At 45.1% G+C, this 25,885-nt stretch overlaps 1 protein-coding gene across 3 annotated transcripts in view; it reads left to right on the top strand.

Moving 5' to 3' along the window:
* AFAP1 (actin filament associated protein 1) overlaps positions 1-25,885 on the top strand; it is a 407,485-nt gene that overhangs the window by 143,027 nt on the left and 238,573 nt on the right. For all 3 annotated transcript variants that reach the window (XM_078678522.1, XM_078678521.1, XM_078678520.1), the window contains exon 2: positions 18,910-19,038. In XM_078678522.1, coding sequence (XP_078534648.1) covers positions 18,910-19,038 — 129 coding nt within the window. The remainder of the gene's footprint in view (positions 1-18,909; positions 19,039-25,885) is intronic.

Raw genomic sequence — 25,885 nt, 5'->3', positions numbered from 1 at the left:
GGCTGTAGGGGAGGGGCGGTCTCCCCCACCCCCCACACAGCCTTGAAATGAGATGGCTAGAACAATAAAGAAAACATGGATGAATTTACTAAAGCAACAGACAGTGCCCCTTGGCTAAGCTGCAATGAAAGTAACCTGTCTGGATTTTATCAAAAGATGCTTTTGTAAGAAAATGGAATACAGCGTCTACATTCCCGGAATTACATGGGATGGGTGTGTTGTTATTACTTGCGTGGGCTTTGTACTGAAGTCGCGCATCTGGCTAGTAGTCTCCGAGGAGTAGACTTCAGTTTGTGTGCATCTTTTGATAGACATTAAATGTATTCTGTGGATAGGTGGATGCATTGCAAGAAATGTGTCCACAACAACCATGCAAAGTATTTCGGGCAAAATTATCACACAAGATATATTTCAAATGAAAAAAAAAGTTACAGCGCGAAAAATATTCTAGGATGTTCTTGAATGTTTGGGCTGTAGTTTTGAAGAAAGTAAAATATTTATTCGCATTGCTTCCTGATTGGCCTACTTAATGGAGGGTGGCATGATTGTAGTACACATCTAGGAAGCTCCTGCCTTACAGATGGAACCACCTTCCTGAGGAGGCCCTGGTGTTGTAATCCCTCAACAGAATCCCATACGCTGACCGTAGGCCATAACACCACTGCCCCTTCTGCTAAGGGTCCCAGCCATTACCAGCAGCCATAATGGCATGGATACCCATGGTACCAAACACCACCACTGTGGCAGAATACCAGTGTCATTAAACCGGAGTCGAGAGGGTGAAATGATATGCTTGTGGACAATTGGTAATTGGAGTCACCAAAGGGTGGTGGTGGGCACACACCACATTTTATACTGGGCCATCAGTTTACGTTATGCCTCAGGGTGTGGAAGGACATCCCAAAAGTAGTTAAGAGTGGCTTAAGGGGCCAATGTTGGCGTGAAAGAAGTAGGAGAAAGATAGGGCAGTGAGCATCTGTGATAAGAGATTTGTGTGAAGATTGGCTAAAGCAGACGGCGCGTGTGCCATTTAATAGGCAAGGTCTTTCTGGGTAATGTGAAAGAAGTAGCCATCATCTTTCACCATCTTAGGATTTGATGAAGGTCTTCGATAAAGGAGCCAGAGTTGTTCGTTCCAAGACAGACCTAGATTTCGTAATTGTCATGTGTAATGTGAGGCAGTTATGTCGTTTCATTGTAGTAGAGTAAGCTTGTGTGGTGCTATCGAGCAGTAGGGTTAGTACTCTCATTAGGGGCCTTTATAAGACTAAGGCGTGAAGACAACTGTGTGGTATTAAGTACTGATCGTATATCTGGCTTCTTGGAAAGAGGTTAAACCAATAGTCTTCAGATTTATTTAATGGGGCACCAAAATCTGTGGAAAAAAATAATCAGACCGGCCAGAATGTCAAGCCTATTTTTCACAATAATTCTATAAATTCAGTAGCTCTGAACATATTTAACAATTCAAACACTGCAGGTATGTCCAGTTATCTCTTTTACAAATGCAATAAAATATATACTATTGGCACCCCTGTCTCCCTAAAACGTTTTCCGTCTGATCCTTTCTCAGAAATAGGAAGGGAAAAACTTAGAGTTCAGTCGTAGCCTACCCATCCCTACATTGACACCTGTAGCACATGAGTGACAAAAGATGTAACTGAGGCCCTTTACAGAGTGGCCTACTGCTATCCTTCTCTTCCACTAACACAGCACTGTTGTCAGCATGAGTTGTCTCTGTTCCCCAGGAACATAGTAAATGTTCCTCTTGTCCAGCGACTGGCACTCGCCCGACATCAGTTCTGTTAATTCCGCTGAGGTGCCGCTGTCACAATGAATCTTGACTGTTGCCTTTTGATACTGCCAAAGTACTTTGCAGTTCAATATTACATTTTTCCCAAAGGTTGGCGTGACTCTGAATAAGTTGCCCCTTTGGACACAATCAAATGCTTTTTCTACTTTTAAGAGCAGGGCAGAGCATATGTATGTTATTACTGAAGGACCATCCAGGAACGAACAACCAATAGCTAGTGCCAGGCGAATCAGGTGGTTTATTACTTTCTTTAATCTGTTGCCGAGCTCTTTGGAAAGTATCTTCACATCTGTATTGAGTAATGAGACTTGCCTGTCAGTAGCACAGTTTGTGGATCTTTAGATGTGTAGGAGAGTAGGGTCTGCAATCCTATGATCACCCAGATTTTTGCTTTTTGCTGCACTGGTTTACGACTTTCCCTGGCTGTGGGCCTGCTAATCAGACCCACAGCCTAGCTGTTCTCTCTATCCAAATTGTACTCAGGTACTGAATTGGCACTGGGCCCTCTCCAAGTCCCTGTACCCAGGGCTGAGGTGTACCCAGAAGTCTCCCAGGGGCTGAAGCATGTATTATGCCACCCCTGGGCTGACTAACTAAACTGACACAACTGGCTGCACGACAGCTGGGGCAAGGTGGTGTACTCACCCTTTGCTTTAGATATAGTATACCTGTATCTAACCCTAAAATGGACACACAGATCTCCTATCAGTCACTCCTATGGCAGGCCTTAACAATCCTGAAGGCAGAGTGCTTGGAATCGTGTGAGATGGTGCTCTGGCATGAGCTGAGCCTGTCTGCGGCTTTCGGGATCCATCCCTTAGCCGTTTCCATGATATCGCATACCATATACTCTTAAGTGCATTATAATCCTCGCGGTTATATGCCAACTCTGGTATCGCTTTATCAAAACATGTCGAGTAAGGTGTCATACGAATTGGAATACTAACCCCTCGCCAATTCTGGCGACGGGGTTAGCATTCCACCCTTCTAGAGGGACACGACATGTATGTAACCCCTAACCCCGGTTAAAGTCAAACAGAGCCTCAGCTCCACAAAATGGATGCTGCCACCGAGACACAAGTCTGCCCTCCTGCTGCTGGGAGTCCTCCCAGAGCAGGAGATAAGGACAAAGGGTTTCCTGCCAGGGGCGGTGCCAGCACCGTCCCAGACAGGATTTTGTGTATTGTAGGTAGGCAGGGCTTCAGAGGAAGGTGACTGCACGTGGCACCCCCCGGTGCTCACTGTGCATAGGCTGGCTTGAACCAGTTCCAGGGACACTCCAGACCCTGTGCTGGGGAAAAGCCCGCCAAGGAAGTGGGTGTAACCACCCCCCTCCTGGTCCCACCCCTAGGGCAGGACTTAGTCGCGTGCCAGCCCCCTTTTCCCAGATAAAGGTAGGGACTGGCCCCCTTCCAAAACAGATCATCTTTGAATCCTGAAACTACTTTCTACGAAAGGAACTCAAGACTTCTTCCTAAGATTTCTCCCTTGTGACTAAGGAGTAGTCACCCTGCATCCGCAGGCACCATCTTAAGAACACTGCGGTCTGCTGTAAGTCCTTCCTCCGGAATCCGACTGCCCAGCTCGACGAGAACCGGCTTCCCTGGCACCTCTGACCTCTACCCACCTCTACAGCCAAGCTGAGAACCGTGGGTGCGACGAGACCTCGAGGGACCGGCCATCTTCAAGACTGCACGACTTCTGCACAGCAAGCCCGCCGAGTAATTTCCTGGTGAGTGCTTTGGGGTCCGAGAAGCCCCGACCCTGAGCAGCTCCAGCACCGAAGACCAGCCCCCCAGCATCTCCACGATCGGCGTGGGGCCCTTCTGCTTTTTGCTGCTCACCGCGTTGTTTGGCTACTAGCCCGCTGGCTTGTGGCCTTCTGAACGACGCCCGACGACATTTCTGCTGCTGGTCTGGTTGCTCCAGACTGGCCCTTGCTCCCTCCCAGAAGAGGAGCAGCCTGGACCCTCCTGGTCCACTCAAGACGCCATTTTGAGTCCACCGCGTGGGCTTGAATTAGCCAAGGCTTGTTGCCCAATCCTGGGTAACTTCGACGCCGACAGCTTCATCCATCGTGGGACAGCTCGCCTCTCCATCCTGGTCACCGACAACGCCTCCTGGTCCGTGAGATCTGCAGAGCCAGCGTCGCCCACTCACCTAGTCGAGGTGACTACCATCCGGTGCCCTCCTGGTGCCCACTGACTACTGGCTAGTAGTCACGAACTTGGTCCCCTCTGCTTTTAGGTGTCATCCCTCTTCGATCCAGGCTTGGATCACTCGAACAATCTCCACTGGTCGCCTGCCAGCAACTCCTTTCTTCCAGGCTCCTTGTCCGGCAACGAGGATTCCCGACGTCTTTTGAGACCTATGCAGCTGCAGCCCCTGGGCTAGGTAACTTCGGCACTTCGGTGTCCCAGCATAGCCTCACTATCCAAGGGTCAGGATCCACTGTCGTTTTCTCCCTACCAGGCCGGGTTCGCCCGTGAACACTAACTTTGCCTTTACTAGCTCCCATAGACTTTGTCCCGCATCCCGCGTGAGAGTGCACACTCTGCACCCGAGTCACCTAGGTCTCCTAGAAGTAATCTAACGATTCTATAGTCAAGTCCTAGCGATTCCAAAGCCTATTAGTACTGTACTTACCTGCTAGTAATTTCGCATTCCACTTTTAGAGTACATGGTTTTTCGTGCCCCTCGGGCATTTGTATATACTGTGCTAACTTAAGTATTTTCGTAAGAGTTTTGTTGTGTGCCTAGCACCCTGTCCTCATAAAGAGTACAGGGTTGTTGTGATTCTAATAAATACACTGTTTATTCTCATAACACTTGTGTGGTGTCCTTTCACTGGGTGTTCAAGGGGTAATGTGATGGTAAAACAGCTGGCTTAACACGCCCTCTAGAGTCTTAGCCTTAGACTGCTCGTATCCATGCTACTAGGATAGCTGGTCTATGAGGTTGACTTACAACCAATCATCAATAAGGGTTGTTTGGACTGATATATAGTGATCACTAGAATAGTGAGCACTGCACATCAGGCCAACTTCTCACAAGATGGTTTTGGGATGGTCGCCTCTCAAAATTCATCGTCCAGTAGTATATTGGATCTATCACTATTTATTGTGAAGAACTCAATAAGGAAGTGGTCTTCACCTTCGGCACTTCGAGAACACTTTGTCTTTAATGGGCTCTCTTATTTCCTCTCATGTCATTATTCCTTTTAATTCCATGTATAGTTCGTCTGACAAGTGTGGAAGTTGTACTAATGTGAGAGCTTCTTTCTGTCTGACTAGTATGCCCATTGATGAGTGAATCGTATTATGCAAGTTTCTCAATATTTCCATTAGATGCGTAAGTATGGTAATATTTATTCCTGATCACCGGGGTAGATGCCTCTTGTTGCCTTATAAGCAGTGGCAACAGGACCCCAGTATTTTGCCCCTGCTTCGTATTGTTTAAATCCCATGCTTGATAAGGTTTTATCTGCTTGTGTCCTAAGAAGAGTGTTAAGCTCGTATAACACAGCCATCATGTCTCTCAGGGATTCTGGTGTTGGGTTATGTTTGTAGTAGTCTGTTAATGTCAGATGGCAGCATCCCTCATCCCCTCTAATTAAGGGCTTTTCCGCAGCCCATAGTGTCTGTGCTGATTCTATTTTATAGTTATTTTTCTCTATATATTTGATCATTAGTAGTGCTGCAAATGTTTCTTTAGCGGGGGCGGTGGTTGTACCTGCCTGTGGTTGCTTTCCACATTTCTAATGGTGGGGTTATCAGTTTGGTACCAGATAATAATTTGAATCATATGTAACGTTATGTGCATATAAATGGTGTGCATGGGCGTGGTTATGGTATTGATTTGGAGATCATTGACCAACTGCATTCTTTTGTGGTTGGTCAATGCTTTTTTCCCCCTCGTCTCTTCTAGCAAACAATTTGCTGTGAAGGGCTTGTGCCGCAGTGAGTGACATTTGGTGTAAATATTTGCCATGTTCCTCCAATGTATATTTGCTTCAATGTAGTGTTGTAATAAAGACTTCCTCTCCATTTTATGTATGGCCAGAAGCTAAACTTTTGTAAAAAAAAGCATCCTTAGAAAGATCACTATAATCAGTTGTGGACACCAGAATGCATCATTATATTTTGTCCAGAAAGTACTTGCTTTATGCAACTGTTGTACACTCTGCCATAGTTCATGAAGTGCACCCGCAACAGTAGTAAAGTCTCCAGGGAATTTAACTGTTGGGACTCTTTTCAGAGGGGTCTTGGCGCAAGCATGTGTAACTGGGCTCTATTGTGGGGTTATGGCCTTTTAATCCTGCTGTCCCAGAGCCCGACTTACTAGGGACCATGAGATAATGGGCCTAGTACTAACCCTTCAGCACTTGACTTTCAGTGGTAGCATGGTTCGAGCAGTCTAAGGGTCTTCAGGGGAGCAAGAGAAGATTGATACAAGTTATGCGTAGGATCATAACTCAAAACACCCAGAGTGACTCCAATAATAATATTTTTCAGTCCAAAACTTTCTTTTGGTGAGAAAGCAATATTTATTCTGCACACAATCATAGCATAAGTCTCTCACAATGTCTCTCACAAAGTCTCTCACAATGTCTCTCAAGGCTGTCACCCTAGCGTTGATATGCACCATCCCCTTCCCGCCCCTTGGGCCCTTTAGCCCCTCCCTCCTCCTCCTCCATGCTGACCAACATGTCTCAGGTGAATCTTTGGAACTGATTCCAAAGGTGTTGCCCGCACTAGCGATGTGCTTCAAAGTCTGGCCTGGACCTTGAAAGTATCAGCTCTCTGGGTGCTAATACGCTGAGCTCATGCAAGTCTCCCAAAGGGCCTGCAGCCCGGCTGTTGTCTTAACCAGCCCAGGCCTTCAGAATAAACTAGGAACCGGGGCACTTCTTCCCACGCTCCAGCAACAGGCAGATTGCACAGCTCTCCTCTCTGGTCGACATGGGGCACACTGAGTTGGTCACAGGCGGCAATAGTTCCAGGTGCAGCGTCTTCTTCTTCGAACCTCCTACAAGTAAGTTGTTTGAGCAATGGCAATGCTGCAGAATGGCTTCTGACCCTGTTTCTGAGTCCCTTCTCTTGTTAAAAGGTCTCCTCTAATATGTGAAACCGCTCCAAATAGCCTAGTTGCCCCCTCCTGGCGTACAGGGGGTCATAGGAGACGCCCCAAAGAGGTTGGATACACCTAGCTGTGACCAATGGTCCAATTGACTTTCCCTCCGGCATATGGGGGTCCTGGACACAGCAATGGCCTCAGTTTTGTCTGCTGCACTGGGCAGCGGTCCGCAACTTGATGGTAGCCCCGACTGGCATTACGGACTTCTGCCACAGAGTGGTTGGCACTCCAGCAACACTGGTCCCAACTCACTCTCTGCCCACCGGGATCCACTCACCAGGATCTCCGGTGGGCCTTGCTCCCTCCAGGCTCTCGCCTCTTTCTGACAGATCACAATGACCTTGGCAGGCAGAAAACTGGTGCTCTATGCACAGGGCAAGTGTTTGTGGCTTACTGGGTGTTGACCCCTCATCTGACTGGGAGACCTTGGCATCTAGTCCTGGTTGCAGCAGCACAATGACTTGACCAAGTCCATTTTCCTGATGAACTGTGCTATTGAACAAAGTGTGGGCCTACGGTTCCCACCTTTATAATTCAAATCCAGACACATATGAGATTTGGTCTCTGAGCCTTTGAAATTCTGGTTGTGGGTGTGCACACCTTTTCAAGTGCTCTCTCCTCTGCTGTATCCTTTGTGAAAGGGACTGTCTGCCACAGCAGTAGTGGCTCCAATCTCATTGACCTACACAGGTCAAGGGAGTAACTGGAGATGACATCTTGCTGTCAACCTTCACTGAAATATGTCTCTTAAAAGTTCAAAGGTCTAAGTCTTCCTCTCTATCCAGATTCCCCGGTCCACAGCCTGCGGAAAAGAACCCACATCTCCCAGCACCTGAAAGACCTCCACTGGCTCCCCACCCAGAAAAAATGGCAATTCAAGATCCGAGCCACGCCTACAAAGCCCTTCATGACCAAGGACCCGCCTACATAAACCACCGCCTGAATTTCCACCTACCTCCCAGGAACCTCCGCTCTGCTCACTTCGCCCTCGCACAGATACCATGCATCCACCACTGACTCAACCGAGGACGCTTCTTCTCTCACCTCGCTGCCAAGCCCTGGAACACCTTTCCCCTCCACCTTTGTACTTCATCCTCACTGACTCACTTCAAGAAGGGACTCAAGACCTGGCTGTATGACCAGCACCATAGCACAGTGGCTGGATACCCTCTTAGGTGATAAGCATCTCTTTAAAAGTACTGATTGAGTGACAGTGCCGACCGTATCTGTGTGTCAGTCTCCCTGACAATTATCCCAGACCCCAGTAACTTTGCTTGGAATCAAAGAGACATTTGATGTGCACAGAGGGTTCTCTGGAGAGAGGGAGAAGAAGTTGAGGGAAAGGGAGTAGAGGGAGAGAGAAGGCGATAGACTGACACACACACACACACACACACACCCACCAGCCCTCAGGAATCCACATTCCTGTCTGAGGTTTGCAGTCCTCACCTCCACTTGCCTCTTCAGGCCCACAGACCTCCATGTTATGTACCAATACATCTCAACACACACATATGCCAGCATCACACACTGTGTGGCGCTACACACAATCCATGCAGACCAAAAGTGAGTTAACTACACAGGCGCGTGAGTTAAGTACATAGGCACCACTCGAGTGATACAGGTAAAAAAGTCTATTCATACTGCTGTTTTTTTTTTTTTTTGCAGAGTTTTATAGAGCGCGAACTAGACCCAAACCGAATCGGGTATCAGAGCGCTTTACATAGTACCAGTTACGTTACATGAGGACACACATTCATTTTAGGCACGGGGAGATTAAGTGATTTGCCCAGAATCATGGGAGGTTTTGGCGTCGTTACCGAGACTCGAACCCAGATCCCCAGGTCCGAGGTCAAAATGAGAATGCTGTCACCATCATACTTAACTCTGGGCGAGGGCAGTAGTCCTTTACCTCTTGGATTAGCACTTGGTGCACTCCCCCCTCGGTCTAACAAGACGGCATCACCATGAGACAGTCCTAGGTCATGGAGCACACATAAGGTCCGTGTTCGTCCATGACCAAGAATCAGTACCAAGGATTTAGATATCCATGAAGCTGGGGCACTTTGGGCAGGGGTGCACACCCATCACTGTGTAGGGGACTTTTCCGTCCCACCATTCTGTAGTGGAAGATAATTGAATTTGTTTTTGTTTCAATAAATCTGTCCATGTCGGCAACAGTGGTCTGGGTGCTGGACAACCATTTCTGTCAAGCAGCAGCTAAAAGTAGAGTTGCCAGTATTTTATCCGCTGAATTTGTTGACCTATTTAGAGAGACTTCTTCCATTCTGTAGCACATATTTTGGGCACATAGAACCTGATGTGTCTAGGCAGTTTGCTGTCTCACACTTCTGATGTAGAACACCAGTTTTAATCACAATTGCGGCTGAAACATCCACTTTTTATTGGTTTAAACTGTTTCTCAGGTTTCTCTTTTGGGGTACAAAATCCCTGATTCTGTGTAATGGATTTTCTGGTACGGAAATATAATTTGCACTGGCAGTCTTGGTTTTCCTTTTTAAGTCTTGCAGACCTAACGCTGTAGCACGCATGCGCTCCTAGTTCTGCGAGGGCTTTTTGTCATCAATACGGTTTACGAAGGAGACTTGAAGCCCCGCCCCTTCTTCCATTGGCTTTCATCATAGCTTAGGCTAAACGCTTGCTTTCTATTATGAAGGAGGCTTTTTAGTCCCTCCTTGTTACCGCCCTGTCCACTTTAAGCCCCGCCCACCCGGACTGGTTCCTTTACTTACCGCGTAATACTATCTCTTTTACTTAGAGGGCGAGACTTTCTTTTTGTCATACCGGCTGTGAAGCACGATGTTCTAAGTTGTATGTGGACACCGTGCTCCGTTTATTTTTATTTTTTACTTTAATACGGAGAGCTGCGCATGCTTTAGGGACACCGCGCTCCATTTATTTATAAATTTTTACTTTAAATCGAAGCGAGCGCCCGCGTTAGGGACACCACGCTCCGTTTATTTATTTATTGTTCCGCCTTATTTGCATTGAGCTGGCGGGCGTGGTACAGGCATTGCACAAAGCATAGATATGTCGGGCTCTGGCATCATACCGAGCCGTCCGAGGGCACACCATTGGAATTGCAGAAGGCATTATCAGGGCACGCTACTTACATTCCAAAATAGATAAGCAGAGCATTAGTGTTGCATGTTTCTGACATTATACTTGCCCAGATCAGGGCATAGTTAAGCCATGGCATGTGCCAGTGCACCGTAGCCTTGCCAAAGACATTACCAGGGCTGGGTGGTGGTGCTGCACAGCTCATGAGAGGGCTTATGCTGCTGGTACTTCACAAGACATTTTGCAGGCATGACATCTGTTTGCCATGTGACAATTCTGGAGCACCGGGCTGGCATTGATTAGGGTGTATGCACTGCACAACACAACGTGTTGCATAGCGCCAGGATTCTGGTTGGGAACAACACACTGATGGCACTGGGCAGAAAACGGGGGATGGCATAAGTGCCCAGATGGAGGGGGAGAACAGACTGACAAGTAAGGGCAATGGCAGGGAGAGAACGATAGCAGGACAGTGGGGAGTACTCACAGGGAGCAGGGGCTGCCCTGCAGCAGGGAGCACTCAAGTCAGGCAGCGTGACAAAGGGGGCTCCATGCTGAAAGAAGGTTCCTCGGGGACATGGGTGTACTTGCTAAAAGTACGCGAAACAGGAACGTGGACAGTTTCAAGGTAAAGCCCAGAAAGTGAATGGTTGATATTTGGGATTGCTAACTGGAACAAGCATTTGCAATACAATAGGTCTCGCATTTACGCCAGTTTGAGCAATTTGCATTGTAAATAACAATGGCATAGTCATTTACAACGCCATTTACAATGCCAATATTTATTTATTTATTTTAATGTTTTATAGAGCGCAAACTTGACCCGTTGGAGTATCAGAGCACTTTACAGAGTCAGAGAGTTATACAATAGGGAGGAAATCACAAGAATACTGTACATCAGAGCGCTTTACAAAGTCAGGGAGTCATACAATAGGCAGGATATCACAAGAGTACTGTACATTAGGGGGGGAGGGGGTCCTGGGTACCAGAGGGATGGAGGAATACAAGGATAACATTACAATTACAATTACTGAAGACAGACCCCGGGTTTCTTGGTGGGGCGAGGTCGCAGGATGAGGGCAATAGTCTCTGAGGTGGTTATGGAATGGGTTTAGCCAAGGAATTTACCCATGAGGAAGGATTTAGCCTCCTTTTTGAAACGTGCCAGAGAGGGGATTCTTCTGATGGTGGGTGGGAAGGAGTTTCATATTCTAGGTGCAGCCCCAGCGAATGCCCGATTATAGGTTTTTTTTCCCCCGAAAGCGTGCAGGCTGGAGTAGGAGGGTACTAGCCGATCGTGAATTTCTGCTTCCTCCGGATATCACAAGTTTCTGTGCAAGATACGTAGGGGAGTTTGAGTGTAGGGCCTTGTGCGTGATGCATGCCAGTTTGAGATGAATCCTGGCCTCGAGAGGAAGCCAGTTCAACGCTTTCAGATGAGGAGTGATGTGATGTGATCAAATTTCCTCGTGCTGGTAAGTAGTCTGGTGGCTGCATTGAGGCAGGCTTTTAAGGGTGCTAGGGAGATCTTGGGTAAACCAGAGAGGGTGGAGCAACTATATTCTAGCCTAGAAATAACTAATGATTGGACTGCAAGTTTTAAGTCAGGAGCGTCAAAGGGTTTCAGTTTCCATAGGTAGCTCAGGTGGAATCTGGCAGATTTGGCCATTGAGTTGATAGCTCTAACCTAAGCAAATGCGAGACCTATTGCATTTCCAATGCTTGTTATATTTGTGTCTGCAAAAGAGTTATGGATTTTCTTTACTGTACCACGTCTGCCCTATTAAAAGAGCACTATTGATATAGTTGCATTTTGTTTTATAAATTCAGTAGTTTATTTACAAATATCTGTTGATATAGACCTTAAGATAAAGTTACGTTATGATTTGTAACTAAACAAATGAACATATGTTTCCCAATGCACCTGTAATAATGAAAGTCCTTTATGAATTATGCATCTATTTAAAAAAACAAAAGTGTCCTGTTCTATGTAATTTTTGGACTAGACGTTGATTTCTCACTTGCGAGTACTGAAAAACATCCAATTAAAAGCTGTAATTCTATAATCTACACACTCTTCAGGTCACTGGAGTTCAGATTCAGAGATCGTTATGAATACTGCACATGTGATTGCTTTGCCCAGCCATTAACCGAGTCCTGGAATGCATTCTTAGCAGGCAGAGCCTGTTACTGTACGAAATAATAAGCCACTCAATCAAAATCCGGTGTTTTCCCCATGCAGATCACCTTTCCATTATGCCTGCTGCCACCACAGTCAGCCAGTTGTTACCAATTGGAATTTGATGGAAGTGGCGCAAACATATGTGCCTATGATTAGTAGCCAACTGGCTAAAAGTCGTGTAAAATACAGATAATGTGCTGCAACGCCACATTCCTTACAACCTCAAACCTTTAGAGAACTACTTGAGCAGATTAGCTAACACCCAAGGCAAGTGAAGACTTCGAGGGGATAAAAGCATCATTTGCATATCTCCATTTCCAACGCGATGTACTGAAATATCGAACCGTATAAGTATAGAAAGCAATTCTACTTTCACCAGAATTCGCTTAAATTGTGATTGATGAAGAATTTAGAATAGGGTAATTATATTGACAGATTATACTGTGACCCCTCAACTCCCCTAACATGCTAAAACAAGTTACAACCCAACAAGCATTTCCAGAACATATAGCCCTTCAGTCTACAAACTCCACTCACATGGACTTCAGCACAACCACACTGTTACACACTGTATCCTACATAGTAAAACATTAGACCATACACAACAGATTCCGGCACACCTTTCATGCTACACAAACCTCAGAAACCAAACATGTTGCGCCGCAGTCCCACGCACCTAGTGCATGTACCACAGTTAGCTCACCCCAGTGCACCCAAACAGCACTACACCCAATCACACACACCAAAATGCACCCCAGGATACTGCTCCTCTTGAAACACGCTCAAGCATGCTTCTCCCCACTCAGCATCCTTATACCAAACTTACTAAAGCCGCTCTGACACCAGTAACTGTGCTCAGACGTGAGTCCCTTGCTCACTTTGCCAATGGTTTCAAGCAAGCCTGGCTGAAGACGGCTGAAGTGCCAGAAACCGGTCCTAGGAAGCTTGTTTCCGGTCCAGGGAAGGCATGGCTTGGCAGTTAGGGCTGGACCGTTCCCATGAGGCACAGGGTCAGACTGATTTGCATATGGCCATGTCTGAACTGGGGTGGCAGAAAGGGCTAAAGAACGGTGATGGATTAAACCCAGATCTGTTGACTGGGTGTGAGTGTTTGATTGGTTCAGATGCTCCATCCATCACCACCCCCTTTTGTACCACAAGTAACTGTGCTACCATCACTCAAAAATCCAGCCATCAAACTGCACACCAACCCCCTGAAGCCTCCTACGATCATATCACCTTTCTCTAACACATACACCGCTCTTCTTCACAACTAAACACAACATACCAGCTCACACAATCTCTAGTCTCGCCAACCCCTCTAGCGATGCAGAGCCTAAATTATAGCCCGTAGCAGGCCCCAATGTTCCTCCACCCAAGAATTCCACCTTCCCCACGTAACGCATGAAGGGGAGAGCAGAACTGATGCATCCAAGGGAACTGGGGTCAGGAATTCAGTGTGAATGAACAGTGGGACGTCTGGGGCCTTTGACTCTACTGCCCAGGACTTCATTCCTGCTTGATGGATTGGTTTATGTGGTGTCAATAAGCTAGCATCACTAACATGCACTGTTCCTGAGGTATTGAGTACCAGGTTTCCCTCACTGGGTGCTTCACCAACACCTGCGTTTTTATCTGGTTTGTGGCGTGCAGGAGAGGGGCTACATTGGCATGACTAGTTTGGGTTAGTGTGATAAAGGCCACGAGCACCACTGCGCTCTGTCTAGGCTGCAGTTTAAGTGCTTTGCCGTCATCTCTGTGATTATACACAAAAGGACGCACAGCATATTACCCGCTTTCCGGATCACACCCTTGTAAGAGGCGGTGTGGTATGTTTGTGCGTCTTAGCAACACTTTGAAAGGTACTGTTCGAAGACAAAATCTCACAAAACGTATTTAACTACTTTTATGCAGGAAACTGCACGAATAAGTCAAATGTCTATCAAAGCATAGCAAATATCCTGGCAGTCTTGGTACCGATTAGAACATTCTAATATATAGGGCCTTTAAACTTAACAGCCTATGTTTACTCTTGTTTCTGTGTTCTTTATAATCACATTTTTTACAAATCTAAAAACGGCTCGATTTTAGGCAAGTTAAACCCACCAGGCCCCTTTAGTCTACATTTTCCCTTGCCTGCTTTAGCCAACAGACCCTGAATAATCTCACATAGTTTAGAAAGTTTGGAGTGATTACATAACCCCCTGTTATTCGTCTCTTGTCTGAGAAATGAATTAATAAATGAATGAATGCCTCGCATATTATAGAGAACTGGATTAATGATTTGGGAGGTATAGACCTCCATCTTGAAATGAGCTGTGATTGTGCTGCCACAATGATGAACAGTCAAGTTCCCAAAAAACAAGCATTGGCAAAGCCAATAGGTCTCGTCTAAGAAGGAGATATTGGCTTTGCCAATATGTTTTAGCCATGTTGTACACCAGTGTGGCTGCTGTTCAGCAGAGCTAAAAGTTAGTGGGTAAAGGAGAGTGGAGTGGAGTGGCGTGTCGTAGAGTGGAGTTGCATAGAGTGTTGTGGAGTTGCCTTGAGTGTTGTAGAGTGGTATAGAATGGAGCAGATTGTCATAGTGGAGTGGCCTGGCGTGGCTTAGACTGGAGTAGTGTGTAGTAAATTGAGTGGAGTAAAGTGACATGGAGTGACAGAGCGGCGTAGAGGGGAATAGTGTTGTAGAGTATGATGGATTAGAGCATCATAGAGTGGAGTATCATAGACTGTAGTGTCATAGTGTCCTAGAGTGGAATAGTGTTGTAGAGCATGATGGATTAGAGCATCATAGAGTAGAGTGTCCAAGAGTGAAGTGGCGTAAAGTAAAGTGGTGCTGAGTAGATGGCGTGGAGTGCATTTATTTTGAGTAAAGTGGCGTAGAGTGCAGTTGGCATGAAGTGGTGCAGAATGGAGTGACGTAAAGTAGATACTTTTAAAGTAGAGTGTGGTGGTGCAGGGTAGAGTTCAGAGTTGTAGAGTAGAATGGCATGGAGTGCAGTGGTGTAGATTAGATCAGAGTGGCGTAGAGCAGCGCTGAGAGAACAGCGGCGCAGTTTATTCTGAAATAATCTACTCTATGCCACTGCACTCTACACCACTCTACTCCTCTGCACCACTCCACTCTTTGACACTCTACTCTACATTGCACTCTACTCAGTGTATTGATCTGTTTTGATCATATTAAAATATTTGTTTCTACCACACTTCAGAATTACCAAAGAATGTGTGCTTTTTTAATGCCCCCCAATGTTTCTCTCATTTGTCTGTAAGCTTCCGTGGCTCCCTATTCTTCTCCTAGTTCACGTCTCTAGTTGTGTGCTTCTCTCCTCTCTGACCCCATTAACATAAAATAACTTCCAAATGACCAGACCACTGGGCTGTCATTTTGTAGGTACATGTGAGTTTAAAGCATGCTTTCGCCTACAAAATGCCATGGTCCAACAGATGCATCATTGTGCTTCATTTAAAAAAAATCTTTCCTTTATGATTTACAGAATCTGCTTTGATGCTGTACAGTTGGAAGTAGAGACATTGGCCTCCAAGTAAAGTCCTATTGGCTTTACCAATGATTGTTTACACTTTTTCTTTTTGAAAACTTTTTACTCTGACCTTGCCTGTTTTGTGGGTAGGGAAGCTTACTATATTTTCAGGCAGATGATCTCCTGCACTCTCAGCAGCCCACACAATTTCTCCCCAGAGTAAACCTACAAATGTCCAGAACATGTGAAACGCAAACAATGCCGTCCCCCATACCCAGAGTGGAAATGTCACTGCCTGTATGGAGGGCAATCTGTTGGCCTGATGGCGGTCGTCATTTAACAGCATAGGGATTGCCCGTTTTTACAAGCCAATACTCCTTGTTACCCATGCAGGCCCTACTTGTTAAGATTTTAAAAAAAACATAGGAAACCATTACCTACGCATTGTCTGTTACTGAATCGATGTATTACTTAAGATCTGCTTTTAAGAATGGTCATGGCTGCATGTCGGATCTGTTTATGAAATGTAGGCCAAAGGCAATAGGCCTCATGTATTTATTGTGAAAAACATATGTGAAAATCAATTGCCATTTAAGGGTTGTTTGTTATTACGCTGTATTAAAGCCTACATATAGGAATTTTGTTGCATTGGATGTCACAGATTACCATAGTAGACAAGGGTTTTGGTGATGTTTACCGCTTTTGACAAACTGTGAGTATAGAAGATTTGCACTGTGAAATCTTTGTTATACCCTCTTAGGAACGATTATATTTTGTTTTGCCAACTGTAATTTTGTATACATTTTTGTGACTGTGTGCCTGACGGTTGCCTTGTGAGAAAGCGGACACTCGGTACAGTAGGCCTGCAGTGGTTAAGGTGACATGAAAATGTAAAACACCAACACCTATTGGTGTGCATGGAAAAGTTAAGCCAGATACCAGAGGCCTGGTCTGTTTATTTTGAATATTTACAATAAAAGCAGTAGTCCTGGATTCTTACCAACATTTTTCAAGTTAATTGTTATCACACTATGTTAGAGGCTGATGACAGATATTTGGTTACATGTAATATCACGATCACTGATTGCCATAGTAGGCAAGGGATTGTTGGTCACACACTGACTAACCCTGGGATTAGACAATTTTCTCTTTGAATCTTGTTGGGCCCTATGGAAAGGTATTGGTAGGGCAACTTGAATTCTTTACATATTTGTCATTTTCAAACTGCACGAATGATTGTTGACAGTTTATGTGCGCTTCAGTAAGCCTGTGTTGATTATGATGTCAAATCCATGGTAAAGGCCACAGGCATTATCACTTCACTGGGAAATGTTAGATCAGCTTCCTTAAGAGTGATCTGTTTATAATGAAAAGTTAGAATACAGCAGTAGTATTGTGAAAAGCATATGCTAAAGTCAATATGTGTTTATGGGTAGATTATGACATTCATCTAAAACATTGTAGCAAGGCATTTTGTTGCACTGCTTTTCACAGATTACTGTAGAAGGCAAGGACTTTGATGACTTGCGTGAATAAACCATAGGGAAACAAGATTTCTACTAAGCTCTTTAGAAGGGATTTTATATTGTTTTCATGCTAATTTAGTGCATACTTGTAAGTTTATGACCGTATACCTGATGGATGCCTTGTGGGAAGGTTTATGACCAACACTGGTCTGAGTTGCTTATTGTAACAAGAAAAATGTGAGTTAAAGGTTTGATTGTTTATAATGGAACGTTACCATAAAGTCAGTAGGCCTGACCTACTAATGGTAAACAGGATACGTTAATCAGCGGACATTGAAAGGTGGATTGTTTATTACTCTGTATTAACCCCTTCGACGCTCATGACGAGCTGAGCTCGTCATGAGTTACGCCTCTCGTACACTCATGACGAGCTCAGCTCGTCATGTAACGCGGGTTTTACAAAACCGCCGCGTACAGCGGGAAAACCACTAGCGCGCATGCGGTTAAAGCCTGCAGATAGGCACTTTGCTCCATGAAGTCCCAGATTAACGTTGTATGGAATGAGTTTGGTGTTGGTAACCTCCTCTGACTAATATAAAATCAGTCCTGCTTGCTAGTGTATGTAACGGTCTATCACAGGTGGAAGCGAATGTGGTATAATTTTTTGTTTGCTATTTTAGCTCTGTAAAACTGAGACTCTGAGTTTCTAGTTCGAACGGAGGGAGAAGATATGAAAACCGTGTGATGACTGTGTGGGAGGAGAGTGATAAGTTTATATCCAATATCAAAGCCTATGTTTCTCCCAATGTAATTTTTATTTTTTCCATTCGAACCAAGTTACCGTCACCTGCACTCTAGCTGAAGTGTTTATGGTCTTACACCTCTCCCAACCGCATTTATTTATTTTATCATCCTCATTATTGATATGGTGTATAAGGTCTCTGAGGATGGGGGGTGGGATCATTTCCGACATAGGCAGGTAGTACAGAGCACAGGCGCATGGAAGACAATTTATTTATTTTATTTATTACATTTCTAAAGCGTGAATATCACCTGACGGGTATCCTGGCTCTGTTGTACCTCCTGGGGGGAAAAGGCAAGTTTCATACAGTGTGGCAAATTCTCAACCATACAAATCAGCACTAAATGTTAGGAAAAAGCCATATTTTTAGACCTTTCCTGAAATGCAATGAATCGGTAGAGTGTCTCAGGGTGTCCAGGAGTTGATTCCAGAGTCGGGCTGCCTCAGTTGTAAAGGACCGTCCTCCTTGTCTAACTTTTTGCATCTGGCCACACAGGCCAGGTTGGCAGCGCGTAAACTCCTACGAGGAACATACCATTTTAGTCTCAACCGCAGAGGGGCCGGACCGAAACCAGGGATTTAAAGACAATGTGGAGGGACTTAAACATTATTCTTTGTTTTATTAGTAGCCAGTGTCAATCTCTGATTGCAAACGTGAGTGATCCTTATTGGATTGTTAGGGGCCAATCGGGACGCCGCATCTTTACATTGTCCCAGGGATTCCACATTATCCTAATGCAGTAGTTAGTTGGGGTTCAGCCAATGCTTGTGTTTTCTGTAAGGTTTCCTTGGGGTGTGTTGTAAAGGCAAATATTGACACAGCCTGTCTAATATGTATGGGAGCCTGTTTGAGGGGGCGGTCTCTGTATTTGGGAGTGTCAAGCTTGGCTTCTTAGAGTTATGTTTCTGCATGCATTGATGACTCCTTTTTTTCCCCTTTTCAGATATGGAAGAGTTAATAGTTGAGCTGCGGCTGTTCCTCGAGCTCCTGGACCACGAATATCTCACAGTGACTGTCAGGGAGAAAAAAGCCGTCCTGAACAACATTCTGCAGCGGATCCAGTCATCCAGAGGTCAGTGGGATACACGGTGTCGGGTTCTGCTGTGTCTCGTGTTGCATCATGCCGGGTTTCACCGAATTAACTCCTTGGAAATTGTCGAGCTGGAATCGTCTGAACTTTCAGCTTGGATTGCCAAGAACAGCTCTTTATTCCCTCTGTAATGTATGCTTTGCGGCCCAATAACCCGAATGCTAAGCCACGTTTGCAGAGAGGATAAAGTCCTTTATAATGAGCGTGGTTAAGGGCGGGAGGTTTGTGGAGGCAGTGAGGAATGGAGAGGTCTGAAAGGATTGCTGAGTGATGGGCAATTTTCGGTCTTTTAGTCTTTCCTCCACCATAATGTGAAGACAGTCATGCAGAAAGGGCTTGGCTGTACCTAGATTAAGCAACTAGTTCATTATTCTCCCCCTCCTCAAAGAACTTAATCGTATTAAAGGCTGCGGTGAAGTTCCTCACATGGTGAACTTTTTTTTTTTTAACTTCAATCAGCTAAAACTTAATTTGAGCGTAATGAATTTATTGCATTCTAGGCACCTTCTGAAGCGCTTACTGTCTGCGAGACTTTCAATGCCCATTCCTTTCAAGTATTCGATATGCAGCGCCTGAGATCAAGGTGTTGTGTGTGTATGTAGAATGTTTGCAGACACAAGTGCACCTTTTAGGTTTGGAAAAACTGACTGGTTATTTGAAGGCACCCTGGGACTTGTTAACAACAAAAACGTAGTTTCTTAAGGAGTCGGGACCTTGCACTGATGATTTTCATTAAGGTAGGGCTCCCAGTCACACACTACAAAAATCTTCAAAAATATGTTTTTGTTCATACTCCAAGGCCAGTTAAAATTCCATTGGGATTATAGTTATTCTTAAGCTGCAAATGCACATTGATCTTTTTTCTCCACTTGAGAAATGTTCTTTAGATGAGCAAACCCCTTCTAGTACACGCACAAAATCCGCGGATGTGTTTTGAATATTCCACATCCAATTTGCACACTTAAGCCAACTTTTTTATCCGATAATATGATCGCATAGTTTGAATGAAAAATACATTGACAATGTTGGTGCATAGCTACAAAGTTATGCTTTGTGATTTTTCTCAACATTCCCTATGGCTACACTATGCCTTTTCCAAAAGGTTAACATCCATTTTTCAACCTTCACTCCAAACTTACCACTGCAGAAGATAACCCATACCTGGTCGTTTCATTGTATCAACACATGGCATTTTAAGTTTTGCACATCTCAGATGAACTTTATAGTGCAGATAGATTTATTATAAACGGGCACTTCTGTCCTATACCAGGTAATAATAATTCCCATTATCCTCTTTGGTGGTAAATATTGCTACCCAAGATTTATAGTGTCTCACTCCCCATTTAATTAAAGAAGGTTTATAGCAGCCTGAAAGCATTTTTGACTAAGTAGAAACTCGTTCTATCTTCCTTACTTTCTAAATTAGGAATTATCCTCTTTATATATTTATGACCCTCTTTGAATTTATCTCCTAATTCTCTAATCTCCAGGAGCAGTTTGCAGTGAGGTTGGTTGTCGAGCATTGGGGAGGCATTTTGGTGGTGGGGGTATGGGTGTGGGGATCGAGGGGTGTGAGGAGAATAGACTTTGCTGACAGAATGTTCTTGGAAAGGTTGGAGAAGGAGCTCCATCTCGTTCTTCTAGGAACGCCCTCTCCCAAGCCTCTCCCCATCTCACTGGACCTATGCGTTCATCAGTTTTCTCTCCTTGGTACGCTAAATCCTGTAGTTATTTGCTGATTTCACTGTTTTATAAACGCCTCTGGCCCATTGAGGCGGTGATCTCATCTGCACAATTGAACTTTCATTAAGTTACATTTTTTGAGGCTTCCTCAGTCATTTTGTGTTGCGTTTTTAGTGTGGTTGCAATATTTCTTTTCTGTTTAATTGATGTTTCCTTTGAGCTTTTTTGTGTTTATAAATTGCAATTTCGGTTTTCTCCTCCTTAAGTCTGGCTATTGCATATTTTGCATCTTTTGTACCTTGATTTGCCTAACCATCAAGACACTATTTTAATGTGTTAAGTTTTTATCACGTGAACTCACGGAGGTGAATGTTTCAGACGTCTGTATACTAGTCTGCAAAGAGTGAGATAGATGTTCATTAAATTTGTGGATTCGTAAGACCCAAGTTAGCAAATTCGGTTACTTCGATCGTGAGAAATATGTGCGTCTATTGAGTGTCAGATGGCACTGATCCATCTAGGGGAATACATATCTTTCTCTCCCAAAATGTACCCTTGATAGATCTGTGTACATTTAGGATACTACATGTGGATACCATTGTACGACTATTAGGCTTTCTTCTTTTTAACAATTTAATCAAAGCCTTTAAAAACCCTAGCTTTTAATGTCCAATTTCACATAGAGCAGGTTATTGTGACTCTCTTCTTTGATTGAGTATGTGTACTGAGGGATCTTTTGTTTCTATTTGTGGTAAAATGGATTTCCTTGGGGAAGTGTAAGGTATCAGCTCGCACAAAGTTTAGAAACTATTGCCTTGTTAGGTAAATGCACTTTCATCTAGAAAACCTAGGGTTAATTTGATAGCTGTGGCACAAAGCAACCGGCTTTATATTAGAAAAATGTATGAAAAGTCTTCAAGCAGTGGCAGAACAACATTAAAGCCTAGAAACAATCAGTAAAATTTCCAAATCCAATTTAATACAAAAAACAGCAATTTGGAGAGAATAAGAAGACCACAACAACAAAAATTAAGTTGCTTTAGAGGATCTGGGGACATTAAACCATAGCAATTTAATGTCAAAACATTCAATTGTTAGTCAATGGGTGCAGGTGACCGAGGTCTAGCTGCCTTCATGGGCCGACTGCAATGGCGCATGGGCCAGAAGCATCCCCAATGGTTCAGCCTGGTCTACTGTTTTACCTTCTAATGTAGAAAAAATGATGAAGGTCAAAATGTTCCAACTGGGTAAGGCCTGTGACTGACGAGGATTCCACAAGGCCAGTATGATGAATTTGGGGTCCCACTGAAGTCTTGAGTTCACCCTCTAGTGTTTTTTACCTTTGGGTTTAGAGATTCTGGCATAGAGTCCTAGCATCACCTAAAAAAGCCCTGCCCTATTGGTCCAACTCCGGTTTCCGACCTTGAAAGGCTCACTCTGCTCCAAGCAGTCCTTCAGCAAAGGCTACTTGCGCTGCCGATCATGCTGCCTTAGACTCGAGGCGCTGAGTCAGCAGTATGTGATCCGAAATCTACTATGAAGCTGGCAACCAGATCCCCACCTACATTGACTCCGAAAGAAACCTAGACTCTGAGATCGGACTGCAGAGAGGCCCTGCTCTTGCTGCATCTCCAAGAAAAGCCTTCTGTCAGGCAGAAGAATTTATTCATCAACCCATCTTTGGGTAGGGTAAAAGTCTTACTAAAGTGGATGATGGACAGTTTTGAACATTGCAAGCACTCACCCCCAGTCAACTGATCTGGGTATAATCCATCATCATTCTTTAGCTCACATCTTCACCCCAGTTCAGACATGGCCATATGCAAAACAGTCTGACCCTGTGCCTCATGGGAACAGTCCAGCCCGAACTGCCAAGCCATGTCTTCCCTGGACTGGAAACAAGCATCTTGGGACCGGTTTCTGGCTAATCAGCCGTCATCAGCCAGGCTAGCTAGAATCCAGTGGCAAAGAGAGCAAGGGACCCACGTCTGGGCATACCCTGCCAACTTAGTGCGAACAAAGTAAAACCAAAGGTGAAGATGGACGGAGTGTTGAACATTACAAGCACTCACCCCCAGTCAACTGATCTGGGTTTAATCCATTATCATTCTTTAGCTCACTCCGCCACCCCAGTTCAGACAGGGCCATATGCAAATCAGTCTGACCCTGTGCCTCATGGTAACAGTCCAGCCCGAACTGCCAAGCCATGTCTTCCCTGGACCGGAAACAAGCATACTGGGACCTGTATCTTGCTAATCAGCCGTCATCAGCCAGGCTAGCTAGAATCGAGGGTAAACGTGTAGCCAGGCCTCCCTCACAAGACTGTCCACAAATTCCTGCAATCCCTAAGAAAAGGAAGATTTCTTTTGAGGAGCAGCTCTTGCATGGACCACTCCAAAGAAAGTCAGAAATAAGGCAACTAACCCAATTCCATTATATCCAGCCCCAAAGGCTCCTACACCTTTACTCACAACCCCTCAGCCACATATACCCATCTCCCACCACCCCAATCCTCCTCACCCTACGTTCAAACAGATGGACATCAGGATAACCCATCCAACACTGGGGGGTCCATCTTATAATCCTACTTCCCCCGGGGAAGGGAAGTACTCCCTAGAACCATTGTCCGGTTTACCCTCCGGACAAACAAAACTAAGACCCTCCCCCACCCTTTCAATACTCCCTCCTACATTTCAAGACTCTCCCCTCCCTGGTGACACCACTGTGTTCAGTGGGCAGCACAATTTCACAGTGTGAAGATGCATTTCATACAAGCAGAGGACAACCTCCTTGTTGAGACTCTCTTTCGGACCAAACTGTTTGTGCAAGATCTTCCTGTGGGTCGGAGCATGTTCCTAAAGGTTAAGATATAATTTCAAAAACCTGGTCTAGATGATTGGTCCTCCCTAGGCATAGAAAATATAAACCTTCTTCAGATGGTGCTGTTTACATCAGGGAAGGATTTACTGACTTAAGTGGTTAAAGTGCTACAGCCCAGATTGCAGACAAAGATAGCAAGAAGATTAATGAGGTGGGAAAGCATGTAGCTGTGGGCCAGCCACACAATGGAGAGTTGTGTTGCTAATTCATTCAGGTTTCCTTCTCAATAAGAATGTCATCACTAGGAGGAGCTGGAGGAGTTGGGTAAACAACTCCCAGAGACCCATTGCAAGAGGTGACAGGAACTCTTTAGAGAAATGAACACTAGTCTCTAGCTCTACATCTGGCTCAGGATCTCTGGCTTTGGGCCAGAGGTACAGCAGCATCTCCTGAATATGTCCTTTGATGGCTATCATCTGTTCGGACCCCAAATAAATACTGTGTGAGAAACAGTAAAAAGGAGCACAGGCCACCAAAGAGATGGGCACTCCTCAGTACTTGATGCCTAGATCGGAAGCACCAAAGGAGAGGAGCTGCAAAAATATCTACAACTCCATGCAGACGAGGTTATCAGCACCTACAGTCTTATCAGGACATACAAGAACCCATTTCCTTTGGCAGGGCAGAATACTGTGGCAACGGCAAAGGTAAGAGGAGAGGTGGCTCCATCAGCCTCTAAGCATGGACTCTCCCATGATAACTCCCTCCACCAGGTCACACAACACCAGCAGGAGCTAGACAGATTTTTCCCCCAATGGGAAGAAATAATCTCTGACAAGTGGATGTCTTCTATAGCAATAGCATTGTTACAGCCTAGAGTTTTGTAGAATGAATCATTTTCTGGATTCACATGCCGTGCATCTATTCTGCCATCTAGCGGTTGTTCAGGAATTGTATTGTTCTACTCCAATTTTTTTTTTGTATGTGTGAGCATCATCCGCAACAATTTGGTGTTGACTCCACCCCCTGTGTGATGTTAGACGGCACTCCGCAACTTCTGAGGAATGGTGCGCTAGGCGAGACCTAAAAATTAGCCTAAAAAGAGTCTCTTCAAGGGAAATAAGCAGTGGTGTCAACTCAGCATACTTCCTAGTACCAAAACAAGGCTTGAGATTTCTAAGAATTCTAGAGCTCCTGTACCTAAATAAATTCATATGAATGCAACACATCAAAATGACACGCTACAAGAAGTGGTCCTGCTCCTAAGGAAGGGAGACTACATGGCCATCCTAAACCTAAAGGATGCCCACCTACACATACCAATGAACCGGAGACACAAGAAGTATCTCATGTTTGTCATGGACAAAGCGCATTACCAGGTCAGACTGCTTCCCTTCAGAATAAGATCCATGCCAAAGGTCTTCACAAAATGTCTGGCAGTGGTGGCAGCGCACCAGGGAAGACCGGGTATGCACATCTACCCATATCTGGGTGACCCACTGGTAAAGACAAACTTGGAATGAAAATGCCACTGAGACTTGCAAACAGCCATCGACAATTCTTCAAATCCTTGGGGTTACCATGAACCACGAAAAATAATCTCCAGTCAGAGCAGGTGGAGATGTTCCTGGTGGCAGCACTGGACTCAGACTGAATGAGCATACCAAGTCCCCAATAGGGTGTCGGCAATAGCAGAGCAAACTCTCTTTTACCGAAAGGGTCTGTCTCCAACTGTAACATGGGGACTTTCACGAAATTGATGAGCATGTTGGCATCATGCATCCCCCTCATACTGCATGCAAGACTGCACATGGGACCTATACAGGAATAGCTCTGCAACAAATGATCACAAGCCATGGTGGGCTGAAGGGATCTAGTGGTTGTCACATCAAAAGTTCAGAAGGAGATAGAGTGATGGCACCCGAGAAACATGAGGACAGAGAGACCTTTCAAGCTACCAGCTACCACAGTGACCAGCCATAACGATGGACGCATCCCACAAAGGCTGCGAAACGCACTCTGACAACCTGAAGGTCCGAGGTCACTGGAACCCTCCGGCAGCTGGTAAATGCATAAATTATCTGGAACTAAAGGTGGTCTACCTAGCACTGAAAGCATTCCAAACGTATGTGAACGAACAGACCATGCTTACTCAGACGGCAACTCAACAACTATGTTATATCGCAAGAAACAAGGAGGAACAAAGTTGTTCCCAGTGTTGAAACTAGCACAAAAGATATAGAATCAGGTGGTCCAAAGGAACATGATCCTGGTAACGATACACTACTGACCCACTGAGTGGAAAACTGTCAGAAGTGGAGTCCTT

Source organism: Lissotriton helveticus, chromosome 2_2 (assembly GCF_964261635.1).
Source record: "Lissotriton helveticus chromosome 2_2, aLisHel1.1, whole genome shotgun sequence".
Taxonomy (NCBI): Eukaryota; Metazoa; Chordata; class Amphibia; order Caudata; family Salamandridae; genus Lissotriton; species Lissotriton helveticus.
Note: the sequence above shows the minus strand (reverse complement) of the source record. Positions and strands in the feature narration are given on the sequence as shown.